At 37.7% G+C, this 21,905-nt stretch overlaps 1 protein-coding gene across 26 annotated transcripts in view; it reads left to right on the forward strand.

The window, feature by feature from the left end:
• Positions 1 to 21,905, forward strand: part of ERC2 (ELKS/RAB6-interacting/CAST family member 2) — a 1,012,357-nt gene that overhangs the window by 502,664 nt on the left and 487,788 nt on the right. For 17 of the 26 annotated variants that reach the window (XR_016214779.1, XM_051852281.3, XM_089306079.1 and 14 more), the window contains 2 exons: positions 2,328 to 2,363; positions 13,634 to 13,827. The exons of 1 other annotated variant lie outside the window; for it this stretch is intronic. Coding sequence is in view for 24 of the 25 variants with exons in the window: in XM_051852281.3 (XP_051708241.1) it covers positions 2,328 to 2,363; positions 13,634 to 13,827 (230 nt within the window). In the remaining variant the exon portion in view is untranslated. The remainder of the gene's footprint in view (positions 1 to 2,327; positions 2,364 to 13,633; positions 13,828 to 21,905) is intronic. 8 more of the 26 variants (XM_051852285.3, XM_070050690.2, XM_089306085.1 and 5 more) reach the window with 1 other exon arrangement.

Raw genomic sequence — 21,905 nt, forward strand, 5'->3', positions numbered from 1 at the left:
TTAATAAATCAATATGTATGCAATTCAATATACATAGCTGTGGTTTGCCCAAGAGATCACTTAGAGCATGTGTTTTCTGTAGACTCTCAAGTAGGTATCATGCACTGAAATTTACAGACTAGATCTTGGGACCATGTTAGTGTTATTCCCGACAGCATTTTAACATCCTATTACTTAGCCAGAATTAAAGTAGCAAACATGGTTGTCTTGCAGTGAAGGACCTATTTAATTTATGAAAAGATGACTTATTTCTAAGTATTTACATAATCTACCTCCTACATGTGTAGCACAGTGAGTTTAAATAAGGTAATGATAATTTAAATGTTTTTATATCTAACCTGCAGATGCTATTTTGTTATTTTTGGCTCTGTAGTGCTAACTAACTTCAAAAGTTTAAAATGTTTTTTTTTTCTGTAGTCTTTAATTTTGCTAATAAATAGTTCCATAAAAACCTCAAGTGCCCATCACCTTAAAAAGAATTGAGATCTACATGAAATATTTGAAAATATAAGCCAGCAGTATGTGAATATACATATAAACACATCATTTACTTGTGGAAAAATAAGCAGCTATAAAAGCTCAAGGAGTGTCTGGGCCTCCTTTTAAATAAAAGGGTATGTGACTTGTGAATAAAATATAAAGGTTTGCAAAATGAAAGCTGAAAACATAATGGTTTTATTATGTCATAAATACACCGTGAATGGCCACTGGGAGTTGGCTCAGGATTTGTAAGTGTCCAGGTATTTTGGCCATAAAATCCACAGAACATCGCAGATGTGTAGTTGAACAGAAACCTTGTCTGCCATTGACAATGAAATCCAAATGGTGATTGAAATTTACTTTTGTCTTATGAGTAATGCCTGCTATTGGTAAGGTGAGTTTTTATGTTAAAAAAAAAAGATTGTGGAGAACATTCACATGTACTGTTACTTTTAACCCTTTATTCTGTGAATTAAATATCTTCAAATATTTTGTGATTAAAAAAATGTTATAGGCAGAAAAGGAATTACCCCTTATGTATTCCAAAATACCTCTTAAAAACAATCGAATACTCACATATGAGAAAATCCTTACTGATTTTAATGAGGCTGATGAAACAATACTAGCCAAAGAATACATAATTATTAGTTAGTTATAAGTGAATCTCACCTAGATGTGTTTACCAGTCAGTAAAAGGGATTGGGAAGAACTTGATTTTTTATGTATAGATCATATTACTTTCAAAGGAATATTTGAGGTTCAAGTTCAGTCAATTTACCTAAGTGAATAGAAATCAATAAAGAAGCCCTAACAATTCAGATTGCTTTGATTTATGATCTTTAGTAATTTCTCAATTAATGTCATGCTTGCAGAGGGTTTTTGAAGGAGTGATAAGGTATTGTTTACTTCATCCAAGTTGAAAGACTATGAATCCAGACTCTTAAAAGGCATGTCTCAGCATAAAGCAGTGTAACAATTCCTGAAATATTTTATCTTCTACACTTTGACATTAAGCCTCAAATTAATGGTGCAGACATTTAAGAAATATGACTTGAGGGGACTACTTAAAATAATATCCAACATGCAAATATTAAATATTTAAACATTTAAATCTTCCACACAAGGTAGACAGGGTTACATATGGTAGAGAATACTAGGATATCTTTGAAAATTAATTTTGTAAATTAATTGTGAACTAATATTTTAATTAATTGTAAAACCTGATAATAAACAATGGATAATATTGTATTTTGATCCCCTGTGTTCTCTCTACTAATTTAAATTTTTTCTCTCTCATATAAGTTAATCTGATAATATCTTGCTTACTGATATTTTGCTATCACTAACCTGCCATTTGTTAATCTATATTTTTCAGAATTTAGACTGAATACAAAATTCAGGCTTGTGTTCATATAAAAGAAGAGCTATAAATTCAATGATAAGATCTAATTAATCTTTTATTATTACCATCTTTGAAGTTCAAGTAATAAATTGCAACCTTGGCCAGAAGTAGTTCTTGTGATTGATTGCTGGAGGCCAGCACTCCATGTATCATCAAAAGTGGACAGTTTTCTTTATTTCATGGGTTATTTAACTTGAGAAAGGGAAAGTAACACAAACCTTCAATTTCTTATTCCAGCTATTCTTTTGTAGGAGCCAAAGTCAACATTTGTATTTCCGTAGAGCCTCTCACTTTCACTGTGGAATGTTTAGAAACTGAAATTTCTTTTTTTAACGACCAGTTCGTCTGTGTGGATGCACTGGATTTGTTGAGCTAATGCTGTTTTTCTGGATCTTTCCTTCTTTCCCCGTCTGTGCTCCAATGCCTCCCCAACTTTGCAATGTAGCAAGCTGAGCAGTTGTTCAATCAGATGTACAACCCAGTAAGTCATTTCTGAAAGTTCCCGCTGTAACATATCAAAGCATGAGGATCCATTGATCACATGTCACAGGGTGCCATACTGGGGGAGGTTTTGAAAATATTTTTGAGTCTCTTCCCATTTCCGTTCTGTTGGAATAAATGACCTGTGCAAAGGTCGCTGCCATTTCTTTTGACTGAGAAATTTAAAAATCAAGAATTCAAGGATATGTTGCCAGCTCTGATATTGCCTCCTTCTTAATCTCAACTCAAGGCTATAGGAAAACGGGAGGCAGCCAAAAACCTCGGCTCGTGGAATTCTCCCTCAGCTCCCTAAACCCAGGCTTCTCTGCCCAGGGGATAGAATTGGTAAAGCAACAAACAGCTCAGTGTCTGTTGTATTCAAGAGGTAGACATTAAACTAGGTGTAGATTTAAAAATAGGCTATACTTTTTGAGATTGGTAAATGCTTAACATTATTGTGGGTTTTGTAACAGTTAACAACATGTCAACTGGCTGAGAGCAAACTATATACAGTCTCCTACTAACACATCATAGCAATTGCTATTAGAGCTTAATGGAGTACAAAAAATAGGTAACTAGTAAAAATCTTTGTGAAACAATCCAGAGGCCACCATCATGTTTTTTTTTTATCCCAGTGACACAGATGCGACTTATGTGAAGTGGTTTGTTTGTTTCTTTACCTTATTAAAGAAGGACTTTTTATTTTGTTAACTCAGTGGCTTAGTGGTAAAAATATGACACACAGGTGGCTAGAATTTATCCTTTGGCCGATGTGATTGTGCACTCATGCATTGTGATTATCTCCTACTTATAAATTCCCATCATGGGAAAAAGTGATAGTGTGAAAAAAGGAAGCCATTCGGCCACTCACTTTTCCTTTATAAGGTGCTGCTCCAGGGTACTGCATCTGGCTCTGTAAGATGCTTGGGTAAAATTTGATTCAGCCCCCATCCTTCATTTTTTACAAATTTTGTTTGCAAACAGAATTCCTAATGCCAAACTAGATCATCTTTGTTGCTTTCTTTTCCGAAATGATAGATTTTAGCATAGCAGCTAAAATAATCAAGTTTCCTCTCCTGTCGCATTTGAATGGAAGTGTTAATAAGCAGACCTAAGACAGTGGAGAGGTGAAGAAAGACAGTTATGATTGGCATGTCTTCAAGCTTGAGAACTTGCCCTGGGAAAAATGAGTGTTTTCTTTCGATTGTTTTAGAAAAGATGTGAAAAGATGTGAAGTCATCCCACTGACACTGCTCCATTCTTGCTAGTGAGGGGGTAGGAAGAGAACCTGGGTCTATCATGTTTAGGTGTTTTCAGGACACACGGGGAGAAGAGCTGTGTTCTTGCAGCAAGAATTCATTGGGACCCTGGTAGGAATTCACTATCCCTGGAATGATAGGGACTAAAGAAATAATTCTGTTACTTTTTGGACCATTTCTACAAATGTTAATGACATGGCATCATCCACTTTTCCCTGACTTTGACCCAGTGATGGTCCTCCTGTCTATGAACACAGACTTCCAGTTTTTCATTGGCTTATTCAAGAGTCATCAACTGACTTTTCTCCTGAAGTTAATGAAACTAGCCCATTGGTTTGGCATCCTGGGAATAAAGCCAACTCTCATTATTTTAACTCCCCCTGTCTACAGAGATTCTCAAGGTCCAGCTCATGTGTGTGCGTGTGTGTGTGTGTGTGGACTGATAGGGATGCAGGATGATGGATTTCTCTATCTTTAATAGTTTTTTTAAAAAATGACTTGTTTTTCCTAGTTATAAAAATAATATATGGTCATAGTAGAGAATTTGCAAAAGTATAGAAGGATATAGGGGAAAATAAAACAACAAGAGCGTTCACTGTGTAGAGATAAGCATTAGGAACATTGGGTCGCTCCCACCCAGACATGCCTGTGTTGTTGCCGGTCCCTTCCTCTCTCCTCATTTCTCCTCGTTCTTCTTTTCCTCTTCCTTCTACCCTTTTTTTTCTTTTTTCCTTTACTCTTTTCTACTTTTTTCTCTTTTCTTTATCTAACACTATTTCAAAGTGTTTGAATTTTATATCCTATTTTATTTTTTATTTGGGAGGCACTGAGACCAAATGGAAGGGATTGAGATCAAAAGAAAAGGAGAAAGATAGACAGTCACAGATAGAGCTCATCCCCTGGTTCACTCTCCAAATACCCACAATAACCAAGCCATGACTAAGCTGAAGCTTGGAGTTGGAAGCCCAGTCCAGGTCCCCCAGATGGATGACAGGGGTCCAACTATTTGAACTATCACCTGCTACCTCTCAGGGTCTGTGTCAGCAGGAAGCTGGAACCAGGGGCCACAGCCAGGAATTGAATGTAGACACTTCAATATCGGATGCAGATGTCTTAACTATTAGGCAAAATGCCTGCCCCCTGTTTTGGTTTTACAACGTATCGTTAGAATTTTCTCATAAAATTAACTGTTCATCCTAGTACAGTTCAGTGGCTATATAGTATTCTATTTTATTTATTCATTCCTTTAATATCGGGTGTTTCTCCTTCCACCATGTGGTTTTTTTGTTTGTTTGTTGCTTTTGCTTTTGCTGTTATAAATAATGTGCTGAAGAACATCTTTCTATTTTAATTTCTTTACATTTCTATCTTTCCATAGAATAAATTTTTGGGCCCATGATTTTAAAAAGCTCCCAATACTTGTTGCCGTGTGGCTTTTCAGAGAGTTTCTGCCAAAGCACACTTCTTCCAGCACTGACCGAAACTGGCCTTCCTGCCACAGTCAGACCGACATTGAGAACTGTCATTTTATAAAACTTTGACAAATGCTAGTGAAATATTTTTTTCTCTTTTTTCCTTTCCTTGGTTTAATCACTAGTATGATTGAAGTTTAAAAATACATTTATTAGCTCTTGGTATTTTTTCTTCTGTATACTGTTTTTTTTTTTTTTTTTTTTTAAGATTTATTATCTAAGAATGAGAGTTCAAGAGAGAGAGGGAAAGAGAGATGTTCCATTCACTGGTTCACCTCCCAGATGGCCCTGAGAAACAAGGCTGGATGAGGCCAAAGCCAGGAGTTTCATTTGTGTCTCCCACGAGAATGACAGGAGATCAAGCACTTGGGCCACCTTCTGCTGCTTTTCTAGATACATTAGTGGGAAGCTAGGTCAGAAATGGAGCAGCCAGAACTCAAACTGGGGCCCATATGGGATGCTGGAGCTGCAGGCAGCAGTATAACCTGCTGGGCCAGCCCCTAATTTTTTTTCTTTAAATCATTCAAGCTCTTGTTTTTGAAGTATGCTAATATGTTCCTTGGTTTATAGGAATAAGCCTATGCTTTGTATGGAAACATTGTTGGATTTTTAGGTTGCCAACCTGTTTCTTTTTAGGAATTCCTCATTGTTTTTATTCTTTGAAGTCATTCTCTGATTTCACCTACATATATCTAGAAAATTTTAATGTAACTTTTTAATGACAATTTTTATGCTACAATTTAAACTCCTTTATATTTTCCATTCATATTGAGAGGTATGATTGTAAAGGTTTTTCAAAATTATTAGCAAACTTTTCTAGTACCACTTAGCTAATAATTCTCTCTTTATTCATATGTAATTTTGGTGTATAATGAGTTGTCATATGGATTAATGTCTTTATTTCTGAGCTGATGATCAATTTCATCAATGTCTCTTGCTTTTTGAGTCAATTTTAATTTATTATGGCTTTCTACTCTTTAAATTTCTGGAGAAGCTAATTCCTCTTAAATCTTTGGGTTCTTCATTTTGTCTTGTTTTGTTTTTTTGGGTTCTTAGCCTTTAATTTTCTCTCACTCCACATGAGCTTCAGGACCACATTTCAATTAAAAAGTACATTTATTGGTGATATTTTGGGTTATGTTCATCCTATGAAATAATTTTAGAATAATTGCTGTATTTCCAAGATCATACAGTTGATCCAACATTTATTTATTTCAGTTTTTTTAACAGTACATTTTGACATTTTGCTATTCTAGGTCTATGATATTTCTTTTTCTTAATGGTCTTAAGCATTTCCCCACATACAGATTTTAGGTTACTCTTATGAATGGCATATTTCTCGTTTTATTTTATAACCAGTTATTGGTGCTTGGGGATTTATTTCCATCTTGTATGTTTATTTTTACTATGGCCACCCTCCCAATTTTTGGTGAAGTAGAACATAGTTGCTTCTTGTTAAGCAAGATAATTTTACGGTTTAGTCTCATGTCCATCTGTCTTCACTAAATCAGAGTAAACCAGAATTAAATTGTGAAGTCCTCCTGTGAGTATTTTTTTCCTAGAATCCAAACAAACCCTTTACTTTTCTTCCTTGAATTCAGTCACTCCATTGTTCCAGGTGATACTGGAATGCCATTTCTTTGGAAGCTAAAATTTTGCCTTGCTATCTTTATTGTTTCTTAAAATAATAGCCTGTCAGTGACTTAACTACCAGTCTCTGCAGGAGTTCTGTCCTTGTAAATGCTGTGCAGGTTTACTTCAGTTGGGTTCTTTTTATTCCCTTAGTTCTTAATTCTAGACAAATAACATGGCTTTCCCGTCCAGCTCAAGTGCCTTTGTTGTAGTCCTAGTGGTAACTATGTCCAGAGAAAGTATCCAGAAGTCTTTTTGTAAATTTTTAGTAAATCTTTGGACCTCTTGGATCCCTCAGTTTTGTGCTTCATATGATACCTGCAGTACTGCCAGGCACATGGCTGATTTGGAGGCACTGGAGGCAACCTGGCTCCTGGCTGGGCACAGCTGAGGCCCTCTGATGTTCCCCAGACACTCTTTTCTTTGAACCTCATCTCTTATGAACATATTTTTTGTAGGGATCACATTTTACATAGGGGATTATGAGAAAAAGTGCAAATATTTTTCCATTCCAGAGATAGAAAAAAAAAAAAAAAACCCTTTGTTAATGTTCAGTGAGGGCTTCCTGATTTATACGTCATTATAGGTCTGCCTGATCTTAGGGACATGGTGGGCTGAATTATAAATACTTTCACAGTCACTGTTTAGGTATAGTGGTTTCATTCTATGATTTTATTTAGTCTCTTAAAATTATTTGATTCACCTTTAGATGAGTCCTTTCTCACATTGTGTAAAATTACAACTATTTAAAAGAGAATTCAGATACACAGCAGATGGGACACATGCAGCTCTATTAAGCAGGACCTTCCAGTTGATTCAGGCTTTCAGTGTGTAAGGACTCAAGTACTGTTTGAAAGAGTACTGAAGATTTGAAGCTGTGTGTTTTGTTCAAAACATGCGGGTAATTGCCTCCATTCTGTGCATTGCTAATTTTAGGTAATTCCATAGTCAAATGGGATTACATTAATAAATATTTATTCGAGGGGATCTTAAAAAATAGTAAGCATTGATATAGTTGTTTTTAGTTTTTTAGTGTGGAGCATTCAAAAATCATTTTGAGTGTTATATTTATTTGTACATACTCTATTTGTTCTCACTCTGGAACGATATTCCTTTCTGGTATGGTTGTTTTTAATAGGCAAATTTTGAATATTCTAGGTATAGTTAGCTTGAATTTTGAAAGAATAGTTTCTTTAAACCTAGTGAATTAGTCAGGTCTTCATCACTGTAACTAAAATACCTAAGAGAAACTGCTTAGGAAGGGAGAAGGCTCATTTTGGCTGCTATTTTTGGAGCTTCGTTGTTCCAGTTCAGGCAGCTCCACTGCTCTGGCATCCGTGCAGGGAAGATCACATGGTGAGCTAGGAAGCAGAGAAAGAGCAGCTGGGCCCAACTTGGCTTTTATAGCCAACTCTCTTCTAGAACTGCCTTCTGAGGGCATGCCCCCCCCCCCCCCCAGTCCCAGTGACCTGAAGACCTCCCACTCAGCTCACCTCTTAGACACCATAATTAGATCAAGTCTCCACCCTTAATCCATTAACCATTAACATTAATCCATTAACCATTAGCATAAGCCTTTTTGGTTTAAATGTCTGCCAGAGTTGAGGAGCCACATCTTGCTCAAACCATAGCAACCAGGAAGTATAAGATTTCAAGCCATATCATTATTAGTTTCCAAATGTATTCTGTAGGCTCAGCTATTATGCCTGGTATTAATTCATGGTATTGAAAATGAAATTTAAATTTTGTTCTAAGTTGTAGTTCTATAATCACGATCAGAAGCTTCATTTTCATTAAGTAGTATTTTGATCACAGCTTTAAATGAAGATGGGTAATTCTTTTAGAAGAACAAAATCAAACAATGTTTTAAAAAGCTTATATGCTCTGTTCTGCTGTTAGGATATAAAATAGATGTTAAAGCACTGTAAGTGGACACTGAAATAGCACAGTATGGCCATTGAGACTCTTATTTTTACAGTGCACAAGTTTAGCAAATTATTGCCAAAACCCAGAAGCAGCAGGAAATATAAAGCATCAGATCCATTAGTTAACATTCTGCTTGTCCTTCATGGTCATGACTAGTTATTTGTTTATTTTGAGGGAAATGATTTTTATTAGAATTGTTAAGGTCCTTTTCAAAGCAAGAGTGTTATATAATATTATAATTGAAGAGTCCCTGCTTTGTTTCACAGCAGGTTTCTGGACCAAAGTTAATGCCTTCCTTTCTAGGCATCTGGAATGATGAACTAGCATTTTATTGAAAATAATCAATGCCTAACCTTTGTAAGATTAACTGTAAATAAGCTTGTGATGTGTGATTTTGAAACCTGTTAACCCCCTACTTTGGCCTTAGCTGCTTTTTGTGTCCTAACTTTGATTTAGATATACTTTTAATCTGAAATTTTGCCTTATTTCCTGAAGTAGTTCTGAATCCTCCCATTAAAATAACTAGCAGGTATTGTAATGGACTACTCATCCTGGGTCATGACCAGACTCCTCTTTGTGTTTGATCCAGGCTTTCAAAGTCAGTTCCCATCAAAATGCTGAAGCTCGCCCACATCAGTGAGACTCCAAACTTTGTTGTGATTATTCCCATTTGTGGGAAATTTCCTTACATATGGTAATACAAGAAACGTAATTGGGGGATCCTCAAAACTTAACGGATCTAATATGTAACACAGACAGTTCTGAAATGTCTTTTCCCTAATTTTCTGTGTTTCTCTAAGATTCTTGAGAGTTACCCTAAAATTATCCAGAAGTATTTTGATGAAGAACCTGGATTCATCTTTAAACTGACTGTTGAATCATCAACATTAAATCTCCACCTTAAGAAAAGAAGAGTTATCAATATTCCCTTTATTTTAATGATCCGTGGATGTTCTTGAAAGTGACAGTGCTCTTGGTCACATTCCTAATAAATAAGTTCTGAAACCATTAAAAGAAATTCCACACCAGTCTGTATTTTCAACAGTTAGATTCCTTCCAAGTGAAGATGGGAGGACTAAGATGATGTGCATTGGAACAATACAGTCCTCAGGCTCTTGCTGATCTTGAGGGGGAGCTAGTTTCAAACCAACAAATCCTTAAGGGGAAATAGTTACCATGCATTTTCAATGTAAATCTTGAATGATTACGAATGATGCCATGGTAAGAATATGTTGATCGTGATTTATTCAAATCTGTTTTTCTTCCTGTAGGGTCTATATTAAACTAAATCTGTTACTTACTTTGATCCTCTTCAGGAACTGCCAATCCAGAACAAAGAAAACCCATGTTAGAATTTGAAAAGGCAAGAGAATTGCTTAACTACAAATAAAGTACTTCCTTAGCTTCCTTTGTAGGAAAGGTTCAGACTGTAGAATTTTGAACAAAGTATCACTCCCATGTCTCAGATCAGTGTCTCTTGCTCTACTGACTAAAAATTTCCATCCATCCTAGAAGCTGTGCTTCAGGCTGAGTAGAGCTGATAATCTACAATACCTTTTGTAAATGTTGTGGAGACTTTTACCTCCAATACTCAGATGGATTGGAAACTTCGCAGCCTTTCCAGTTAGATGAAATTCAGAGTCTTCACATGGACCTTGGTAATAACCCAAGAAGCAGCTGTTACTTTTCCATCTTTCTAAGACTCTTAAAACTTCATATTGACTTAAACGTTTAAAAATGATATATATGTACACCTTTATTGCCCTCCAACAGTTTTGGCACCAAGATTGGTGGTAGTTTCACATAAATGCTTTTTACTTGAAATCAGTAGGTATTGAATGATACAGAAATATTTAACTCATAGATAAATATTCTTGAGATTGTCTGTTTATTTAAAGAGAAATCATTAACATGCACATAATATATTAATCTAACAGACACCAATGCAATTATAAACTTGGTATAGTCTAGATTCAGGCATGTTTTTTCCCTAAGCTTTCTGTATTGCTGAACATCCTTTGAGTTCTTTAATCATATTAACTTATTGGATTGTAAAGGCTAAGAACCCAGCTAATTTCACCGGGGTTGAAAATTGGCCTTGGATTCTTTTCTTTTCATCAGGGATCCAAAATAAAAAATATGCTTGCATACCTATCCCTAACAGGCTCCTTTCTCTGTAAATCTATCAGGGAACCTTCTCTAAGGACTATGTTGGATCTTGTTGATGAAAATTGATTGAACCTATTGACTTGACTGTATAACAAATCCCATTTCAGGAATACATATTATAAAATAATAGTCATAATAAAACATAATTGAATAATATCCTCCCCATGCTGGTCATGCTGTTGCTTTTACTGTCCTTAGAGAGATGAATTCATTTGCCTGTAGACATAAGACACAGTGCTGGATTTAGGATCTAGATCTCACAACCAATAAACTTGTATTCGCTTATTAAAAATAATCATGGTAATAATAGTTGTAAGAATAGAAACAACCAAAATAAACTACAGCAGCTAACTGCTAGCTCTTCATGAACCTTTAAAAATCACAATTAGGAAAGGAATTTTAACTCTAGACAGAAATAGGCAATCAGAATATATTTTCTTTCTATGTTTCTAGCGCTCATTACTTAGTTCATTCTTTCTTTTTTTTTTTTTTAAAGATCTTAATGTCGTTGGCTGGATAGTTCGACAACTGTCATGAAAGTTTTTAACTGTTGAGTAATAATGATAACATAGTAGAAGGGTAGAAGAGAGGTTAATGTGAAGGTTTTTTTCTTAGTTGTTTTAAAATATATTTTAGATACTTTTCTGTCAGAAAACTAATGCGATGATTTTTATCACAACTGGAAGTAGAGATCTGGAGTAGTTACTTCATGTTAAATTGGAAGAGCTGCTCTACATTTTAGAATGGAGATTAGAAAAGTTAAATATTCAATACTTCAGTTTAAAATTAAATTATTAGAATAATAAATTCCTAAAGGCATATTTACTCAGGGTTGTCTTTCAGATTATTTTAAAGCTGAAAAAGCTCAATAATCTATTATAATCAGACCCAGGATGCATACTAAGTAAATAAAAATAAAGGTTTTATGAGAAACATTGGTAAAAGGGAGTAACCAGTACTTGATCATATGTTGAAGTCATATGTTTTTTCCAAGTTGTTTTGCATAGTTGTGTTTATTTCTTTTTTTTTTTTTTTTTTTTTTTTTTTTTTTTTAGACAGGCAGAGTGGACAGTGAGAGACAGAGAGAGAAAGGTCTTCCTTTGCCGCTGGTTCACCCTCCAATGGCCGCCGCTGCAGCCGGCGCACCGCGCTGATCCTGGCAGGAGCCAGGAGCCAGGTGCTTTTCCTGGTCTCCCATGGGGTGCAGGGCCCAAGCACCTGGGCCATCCTCCACTGCACTCCCTGGCCATAGCAGAGAGCTGGCCTGGAAGAGGGGCAACCGGGACAGAATCCGGCGCCCCAACCGGGACTAGAACCCGGTGTGCCGGCGCCGCAAGGTGGAGGATTAGCCTATTGAGCCACGGCGCCGGCTCTTGTTTATTTCTTAAATAAATAAATCTTAGATTAAAGAACATGAAAGCAAATTATTCCCTTTTTATCCTCATGCTTAAATAATATGTTACATGCAAAAATATTATTTTCAAAGTAATTATTTTGTCATAAGTAAAACATTTTATTTATACTAATTTTTTAGTTTTTTTCTACTAAATCATTGCAAAGACTGTCAACCTTCTACCAGTCGTACTAGTATTAATTGTTCTAATCATGCATGATTCATTTGGTCCCCCACCCCACTAGCTGTAGCTTGCTTGCCTTGTTTTTTCCTGAACTTAAAAACTGTACAAAAACTCAGTGAACATCTGCTCTGCATAGCAAGACAGCAGAACAACTCGAGTCCTAAAAACTTGCTGTATCATTTCACACGTGGATTTGGGAGATACATCCATTCAGGACTTCTCTGAACTATCTGTGTTGAATGTGTACCGTTGTTAAATGATTTGTTCTCTCCCCGCCTGCTCTTTGAAGAAGTCAATTAGGAATAATGGGAAGCAAGGGGTAGGCACAACATTGCAGTGCATCGTTATTTCCATCTGTCTGGGAATATTTCAGCCAAAAGTTTATTTTGAAAAAAAGAAAAAGCCATAACACACACACACACACACACACACACAAACCACAGTTACTTTGGCTGCAAATTATTCTGCAGTGTCGTTGCTGTGTTGTTGCCTGTGTCTGTTCTCGTGTGTAAAGCTGCCACCCACCCATGCATGTGTTTGCAGTTTCTCGTCTGTGTGCTTGTTCATGAACTAGCTCATCCTCCTCCTGGTTTAGGTTAAATTTACTGCAAAGAACAAGGATTTATGGGTGTGACTGTTAGCTGGAAAGGCCTTCCTCACTTCTGTGTCTTCGTTTCCAGCTGCATCTTGTGTGGAAATTTCTCAGTAGGGTGAAGTGTTCAGGGAACCAGTCAGCCAGTCTCTTAGTACCTGGCTCATTCTGTGTCAGGGATGATTTTTGGAAAGGAATGTAGTATTATATTGTTTCCATTTCTCTGCATTGGAAATGGAAGCATTCAGGATGAATCACCCACTTAGCTATGAGGAATTGTCTTCATTCTGCTTCGCAAGTGACCTGGGATATCTATTTCCTAGTGTCTAGTCCTAGTATCTAGTATGTAGTCCTCCTATCCCCCATGTTTTGATGGGAACAAAATCCAAAACATTTAATGAAACAAAATATCAATACTAAAAGAAGCTTCTCTGGGAACCTGACATGCAACGTAAAATCAACATTTTCCAAGATAGCTGAACTGTGTGATTCTTCCACTCTGCCTTCCCGCTAACAGTATACCCATAATTCTTGGTGGTCATTTTCTCTCCTGAGTTAATTGCTGGGCCATTCATTGGTGACTGTATTTTCTATCGTTCTGAATCATTGTCTGAACTAAATTCTTTAAAAATGTAATGTTAAAGGCACATAATATTGAAGATGACTCCAGGATGAATCCCGAGTTTGCAGACCGGCTAAAGCAGCTAGATAAAGAGGCCTCTTACTACCGTGACGAGTGTGGCAAGGCCCAAGCTGAGGTTGATCGGTTGCTGGAGATCCTCAAGGAGGTGGAGAATGAAAAAAATGATAAGGACAAGAAGATTGCAGAACTTGAGAGGTTAGTTCTACAGCCGTGGGAATTGTCACTGGCGAATGCTCATTGCTTGGTGGCGCTTCTTGGTACTGGTCGATATGAAATACACATTTGTGTTACAAGCTGGAAACAAGTCATGTATGACTAATCTGGCCTGGTAAGGGCTGGGGTTGTCTTCCTGTAGGATACTAAGAAAGCACTTGGCTTATCGCTTGAGGAATTGTGTACCTCTTCAGTGTTTAATACAACTTTGGCCAACTTTTCTTGAGTGATGTCCACTATCTAGCATTTTTGCCAGCAAAGTACAAAAAACTGTGACTTGGAAATTTTGAAATCGTAGTTCTTTCCCATCACAGATAAACATTGGTGGTTTAATCCTGTCTTGGGTGAAAGAACATGGAAGAATATAATTCCTCATTCAAGGAAGGGGAAGGTAGAAGGAACTCATGTCCTCTGGGTATGTTTTATTACATCGTGAGATTTATCTTTTAAGAGGAACTCATAGCACTTGGTAAATAAATATGCTTGAATAGGGCCTATGTGATAGCAAATTTTGTTGCAAAACAGATTCCAGAATACTTAGATTTTCAGATCAATCATACCTATATTATATTTTTATACAACATGGACTCTAAAAATAAGCTTGCTCTCATTGCTTTTCCTATTGTTCATATCAGGAGAGAACTTTGTGAACAATTTTTTGTAACTTCATAACCTCTGTGGAGTTCCTATTGGTTCAACAATAAGGCAGAATTTGTCTTTTCTAGTTTCATTCCATATGGAAGAGATCAGCAGATTTTGAATAAATCAGTGAATGTTTGCCAGCTCTGATCGAGACACTTGTGAGGCCCTAACGGACATCAAGATGTATGCAAAGTAGCTCAGCTCTCTGTAGTCTTGGAGAAAGCTAATGAGCTTTAGGGACAGAAAGACGTGGGTTCAAATTTTGCTTCTCTTTATATAAGCTAGTTTTGTGGACTTGAATCTTGTTAGAAATGAATCTCCAAAAAGTACAAAAGAAAACAAAAAAATGAATCTCTAATGACCCGTTAAAATATATCGTGCTTTGCAAGTCCCCTGTAAGGTGGGACATTTGTATCATTAGCAACAGTTGAACATGAGGACAAACGCTCAGTATTAATGACTATGTTAAATGTATGGGTTCATTCATAATACAGTTTCGGCAACATTTTCAAATATAGCATTATATCCAAATATGAACCAATAGACTATTTAAAATATTCTTAGCATTAGTTTGATGATAATCTGATTTTATTTTGCTGTGAGCTCTTATAGCAGTTAAGTCCAGGATATCTTTTCTTTTTCTCTTGCAGTAATTATACAAATTAAAATCCTTGAGGGCTTTGTTTTAATTTTAAAATATAGGAATGTTCTGCCAGTCTATTGGTTCTTCAAAAGCTGGGAAAATCCAAAAAACACATGGCTTCAAAAATCTGTTGATTTCAAACATATCTTTATAACTATTTGGGAATTACATTTCAAGATCAAAAGTTTACATGTAACTTACAATCATGTCTGTTTTATTAGAGAGAAAATTGAGACCTTGAAAAGATGAATGACCGTCTGGAGATTGATTCTATGGTCAGAAAGATGTGAAACTAAAATGTAGGCTCGCTAACTCCTAACCCACTGCTCTCAAAGCAGTGGGCTCCGTTACTGATGCCCTAGATAATAATACTGATAATATTGATAATTGCAATTACATTAATAATCAAAAATTATATATGTCTTATGTGCACAGTATGCCTACTGATCTGCTAAGCCCTTGAACTGCAATACTTTTTATACCTTTTCGTCTCACCCACAACATAGAAATCATGTCACCATGTTATAGCTGAGAAACCATGACTTACAGAGATTAAACAACTTCCTCAAGGTTGCAGAACTCATAAGAATCAAAGTCAGAATTTGAACCCAGGTCTGACAGGTGTGCCACTGAGAGTAGTCCCTTCCACCAGTGTCCAGAAGGGAGAAGCCAATTCAATACCACTAAAGACACACGGGCAGTAGGGAGCACTGTCCGAGCAGGCATTGTGGCTGGGCCACGAGCTATCTGCCTTTTCTTTCACGAGGGAAAGTGATGGTCCAACGTTTAGAAGGCATTTTCTGTGCTGCACCAGCTCCCCACAACTGTGAGTGAAAATCAGGATCAGCTACTATAAACATTTACATATAAATAGCTTAATTGTATAGTTGGACAAACAGGTCTTGGCTGGACACTGTTGCTATTAAATCATCAAGAATATTCACAGTTTTATTTCTTCAATATGGAATGCATTAAAGCAGCAGTGATTTTACAGGCATTTATCTTTATGTACTTTCTGCACATTTTCTTTATCTCTGCCTTTGCCTCTCCTTAAAGCTGATGCCTCCCAGGCACTGTAATTCATAAAACGTGTGGTGGGACTTGACTCTGTCCCAGGTCTCTGCCTGCCTGTGTCTTGGGTCCAACAGCAGAACATAGTCTGGGAAATGTCTGAGCCCCAGCCCCAGCCAGGCCCCTCAGGAGGTGGGGGTAGAGATCCAGAGGGGAAGTTTCTTGGGAACAGGAGGACCAGCCTTGGTCTGCCTTTCTGAAACATTGCCTGCTGGGCCATGTGTGTGTATTCCGACCAAAATGTCTGCCTGGAGCGGCAGGGCAGCCTTTTGCAAACTGGTCAGTACCTCCAGTTGCTGGCTTCAACTACAAAAGTCCTACCCCATAGTGCTGGGAGCTAAAGATCTCTTAGCAATGTGACCTGTATCTCCATGTTACCGCTGTGGAGAAGTGTTTGCAATGAAGTTTTTGATTTTGAAAACCAAAATATTGAACTTGAAATAAATTTTGTGGTATCTGGCTTGTCATGTGACTTACCAGATTGAAAAGACCTCTTTCTAACACAGTTAGTGTTCTAAAATATTCCAGAACTTCAGTGGTACACAATAAGAGGCACCGGGTTAAGGGTAGCACTGGGGATCCAGGATTCTGGCCTGCTTCTCTCTAACCGGGCACTTCATGTTGGCCTTGTCTGTTCATCTCCCCGTGTTTGCATTTCTCAACCATGGATGTGGTCCAAGGAACACATGGCTGGCATTTACACGATGCATCTTCCCCTTCAGTTCCACGTGAATGATGTTTTTCATCAACCATTAAAGATTTTGCATCTTAAAGTGCATATTGCTCCAGAATGGTCCCCATGTGCAGCCCTGCCTATCAGCTCTTGTACTTGATGCTGATGGCCCAGTCAAGGGTGTCTTGTCTGGACTGTAGGCTGTTTCAGGGGGATTTGCCATAAGGTGGATGGTGGGATTTTGAGCAAGCCCCTAGGAGTTGACCCAAGTCAGCCTGGGGTCTTTATTCTATCGCCAAAGTCAGATACCACATTTGCTTCACAACAAAGTAGCTAATTAAACCTTTGACGCAGTGAAATATGTGGTGTTGCTGTGTCAGTGCCATCAAAGCCTCTGGGTTTTATTTAGAGCTTCAGAATTAATCCTTAGGTGCCTTAGGGAAAGCGTGAGGTTAATCGAGTCTGTCAAACAAGACTTGCTGCCACTGGCTTTCTTGCTTCCAACCCACAGGGAGCAGTCAGTCAGGTGACCTTCCATATAATTATCTTGAGTACAGTAAGGGTTTCATTGGTGTTTGTCTAGAAGATGGAGAATGCACAAATAGACATCTCAATCGCATCCCTCCCCAGCTGTGGGAGAAGGGGGGGTCCCCAGTGGGTCTGTACCTAAGACATAGCATCAGAATGGTAAACAAGGTACCACTTAATCCACTGGGTCAAGTACTAACACCACCATACATTCAGAGGTTAAGAAATTATTGTAGATGCCTAAAAGAGCCTTATCTAGGGTTGGGAGAGAGGCTTATCATTTTTTCTTCTGATGTACTCCCATAACCTGTGACATAATTTCCTTGATGCCTTTCAGAACTCTTTTCAAAATGTAAACTTAAGATTTATTATTTTTAAGAATGATAATACATTCTATAAGTTTCCTGGTACATGAAATAAACCCGATACCTTTTCTATTTGTTTAGCTATTTACGCTCCTTACTGAACAATTCTCACTTTGGGGTTGTTGATATATTTGAAGGGATTTCTCTCAAACGAGTGGCAGGTGGGAACACAGTATCACTGGCCACCTTTGGGGAAGATCATATACACCATGGACACCTCTGAGAATTTGATGCAAACTGGGAACCCTCAAAAGAGGCAGCTTTCCCTGAAATGTATGCTTGCTGGTTATTGCAGTGTAGGAATCCCTGAAGCTTGGCCATGAACCTCAGTTTGATTGCTTCCTATCCAAAAGGATTTAAAACAGCAGCTGGGGCCAGTGTTGCCAAAGTCCCCACAATGACCATGCTGACCTAACTCATTTTTCATCAGTTGTGCATTTATGTTCACCAAACTCTTTGCAAGGAGATTTCAGATATGAGGGATTATCAAATTGACACTTGCACTATATGTTTAATTTTTAAATTTCTCTTTGATTTTTTTTTGGTCATTATCATCAGCCTGTTTCCATTTGAGTCGTTCTAGTTTAAGCTTTATCCTGAGGGATTGTCTTGTTGTGTTTCCCTCTCTGGTGTAAAGTGCTTAAAAGTATTTCTCCACAGCATGAGATGATGGTGGAATCCCACTGAGAAAGTAGTGGATTAAAGTATTAGTTTATCCGGTTTGTTTTTGCAAAGGGCATTTTAAAGATGAATAAAATCAATGTCCACTTTGTGGTCGCCTGGGAGATGATCACTTTTTTTTTTCTTATTTTATTTTTTGCTTGACTTTAGAGACTACTGTTTTGACTGATTAGAAGGGCATGTTAGGTATTTTTGTACAAATAAGTTATCAGGCATCTGGATATTTTCAGCAATGAAGTCGGAACCTCACTGTAACAACTGAAAAAAATTACTCGCAGCTTTGGAAGTTACCCCGCCTCACTTGGGAGAGTGATGGGCAGGTGGCCCTGCACCAAAGCGTTCCTCATGAGATCTTTGATCATTGCTAGGTGCAGTGCTCTGTGAGCATCTGAAATGGAAATCTTTGAACCTCAAGCCAAATTGCTCAGCTCCTTTTAGTTTTCAGGGATGAAAAAAATATATCTCATGGATATAAGCATCAGCTCACTGGATCAAATAACAATTTTCTTGACATGTGCACTAACTGCCAGGTCTAATACCTCAGTAATTTCCATTTCAGTTTATTAAATAATAAAATTTTTATATGCTCACAGATAGGGACTTTCTCTCTATTCCTCCAGGAAAGGGCCTGTGCTGTGGGAGCACTGTACCTCTGGTTCACATCAGTGCCTGTTGGGATGATGCGCATGAGAGCAGATACTGGTTTCCTTATGTATGCTATTTAATAAAACAGGTCACAGTGTATGCCCGGGGTTTTTCTGGGGTGGGAGGAGGTAATATCAGATAAATGTTGCTTTATTGTCCTTCACTTGGTTATAAAACCTGCTAATATAACATCTGCTGGCTGTATGTTTAAAACTAATGTGTTTCCTTCCTTTTATTCTCTTTTGCTATCCCTTTTCCTTTCTGCTTATCCTCCACATTGCTGCTTTCACCCTTGCTCCAATCAGCTTGACTCTCAGGTCAGTACTTTCAGTTTTTCTTCTAAGTGCCTTTCCCTTCTAAGCTCAATTTATTGCTTGCACTTGTTTAACAAACACATTTCTGAAATGGTTTTCCTCTGGCCACCACATTTTTTCCCTCCATTTCATCCCATGCCTAGGGAAGGTTTATTTTATGAGAAAGCTGTATAGGTAGGAAAAGGCAAAGAAGAAGATGGAAATAAATCACTGCTGGATTATTTGATAAACTCTATTCCTGGCTTGTAAACTCATGATAACTCCCAAATGCATTTCTCCTGAACAGCCCAGAAAGTTGACTGCATACAACATGGGGTTGTGGAAAAACAAAATGCAAGTTGCTAAATTTAATCTAGGGGAACAAAAGATCTCCTTGTGACACAACAACTTAAAAGCTAAATTTAATAGCACAAACCATTCAGACTTTTTGGTTAATAAATCACTGTGTTTTGAAAGATTTATAATACTCTTTCTTTCTAAAGTGACTTTTGAAAATTATCAGTGTGTTAGTAACATATTGTACACACATGTTGTTTCCTGTCATTGTTTTGGTTTTAACTTTTTAACTTCATTTTTTATTAGGCATAAGACATACTTTAATTACCTAGGGCCTAGCATATGGAACCAGGTGTAAACTAGATCCACTGTTGACTGTGTATACCCCGATATTAAGAAGTGAAATGTACATTTTGTTTGAAAATACATTTCAGGTTTGAGTCTTCTTGTGTAGGAGGCCCAAGCCAGTGCTTTTTCTTCCCTGTGTTAAGGAAGACTTCTCTTCATAATAGTACATAGCAATGTGTAGTGAATTCTTTAGCATTCAATGAGTCTACTAAGGGTGGTCTCATTGCATGACTTTGGGCCATCTGGACTCCAAAAAGAAAAAGTCTGAAATTGCATTGGTCATCAATATACTTGCTCTTTTGAGAGGCAAGCTATATTATTTTCTTCTCCGTTTACAGGATTTGCACCCTTTTTTCTGTCTGATCCCCTAAGCCATCAGACCAGTGCATCTACCCCAACAGCAAACGACTTCAAAACAGGGCCTCCTGCTCAACATTCCAACTCTGTCCCATTGCCATTTCCTAACCCCAGTGGCTCCTGGTCACTTCCCTGTTGTCCCCATACACCAAACCAAGGTTCCCTGAGGAACTGCCTGAACTTACACTGGGAGAAGCCCCAAAAGTTCCCCCAGTAGAAGTCTAATCAGAGACTAAAAGGATGCCCCCCCACACCAAGGCTGCTCTCACTGAAAACCTAATGACTGTGAATTCACTTTCTGAAACAGACCAACCCTGGTGCACCTGCATGCAGAAACACAGTCATTATAGTGGTGGGAGGGGGAGGATGGCCAGGTGGTGTCCAAACTTTTCCTCCAAGTTTTGGATCTGCTCATTCTGTGAGGCTTGAAGCTTTTCTCTGCCTGCTTATTTGTTTGTTTGTTTCTTTCTTTCTTTCTCCCTTTGCCTTCTCTTTGCTGCCCCTAATCAGTACCTATTGATATTAAAGCCCTTGAGACCAGGGTCCACTTTTGCACTCACCCCACCAACTCCCCACCTGGAACTTCAGGTTTTCGTCCAGTCTCTGCTAGGCTTTCTAATGTGCCAGGAACTTCATTGGGTGGTGGTTACTTGTTTCCAGTTTTATGGTAAATGAATGTCAAGTAAGACTCTAAGAGGATAGGGTGCAGGGTAGGGTGCTGGGGGGATTTGGTGTAACCTGTGGTTCTGTGGTCAAGGGCAGCACATACTAATTGGATTTGGTAAAATGTACTTGCAGTTCTAGCTGGATGAACCATCAGGGTTAAATCAAGGTTTAGATCATTCCATTTTTACTTAACCAGTTGCTGCAAATGAGCATGATGGATAAGATGTGCAATCACAATAAATAATCTCTAGTTATATTTTTAGTTTAGAAAGAATTGGGCAGCCCTGCCCTCCTGGAAACAAACAAGTCTGTAGAATCCTGGAAGCACTCTTGAGTTTTGACAAGTTTCCAGTCAACTATGCTTTCTTTTCCAACCACTTCCCAGGTTTACCAAGTGAAAAAAAAATGAAATCTAACAGTTGAATTCATACAGAATCTCTGGACCATGTACTTTTTTCTATGGCTTACAGTTGAGATATGCTTGTGTGCATTTGTGTAAGTGTGTGTGTGTGAATGTACCTATGTGTATACATAAATCATGTGTTTTTGAAAAAATACTGTCTGTTTTCCTGTAAAAGTCTGTGGTCTGCAGTGTGCATGAGCCCACCTCCCAGTGTAAAGTTTGAAAACTTAACTCTCAGGGCTTTTTTTTTGTGCTGTGGACTCCACAGGATATATATATATTTTTGGTTGGATGGCTTTTGTTTTTAGGTCAACCCGTTTTCTTTGTAAACTCTTTGTAGACCCCAGATACGGATGTTCACTGCTGGGTTTGGTGACACGTAGTTGTAGTGTTCTATACCTGTGCAGGTCTTTGGCTAGTAAACTTGATTTTTTACATGTAGACCCGT

This window comes from Oryctolagus cuniculus, chromosome 10 (assembly GCF_051225735.1).
Source record: "Oryctolagus cuniculus isolate XC-2025 breed Fujian yellow rabbit chromosome 10, ASM5122573v1, whole genome shotgun sequence".
NCBI classification, from domain to species: Eukaryota; Metazoa; Chordata; class Mammalia; order Lagomorpha; family Leporidae; genus Oryctolagus; species Oryctolagus cuniculus.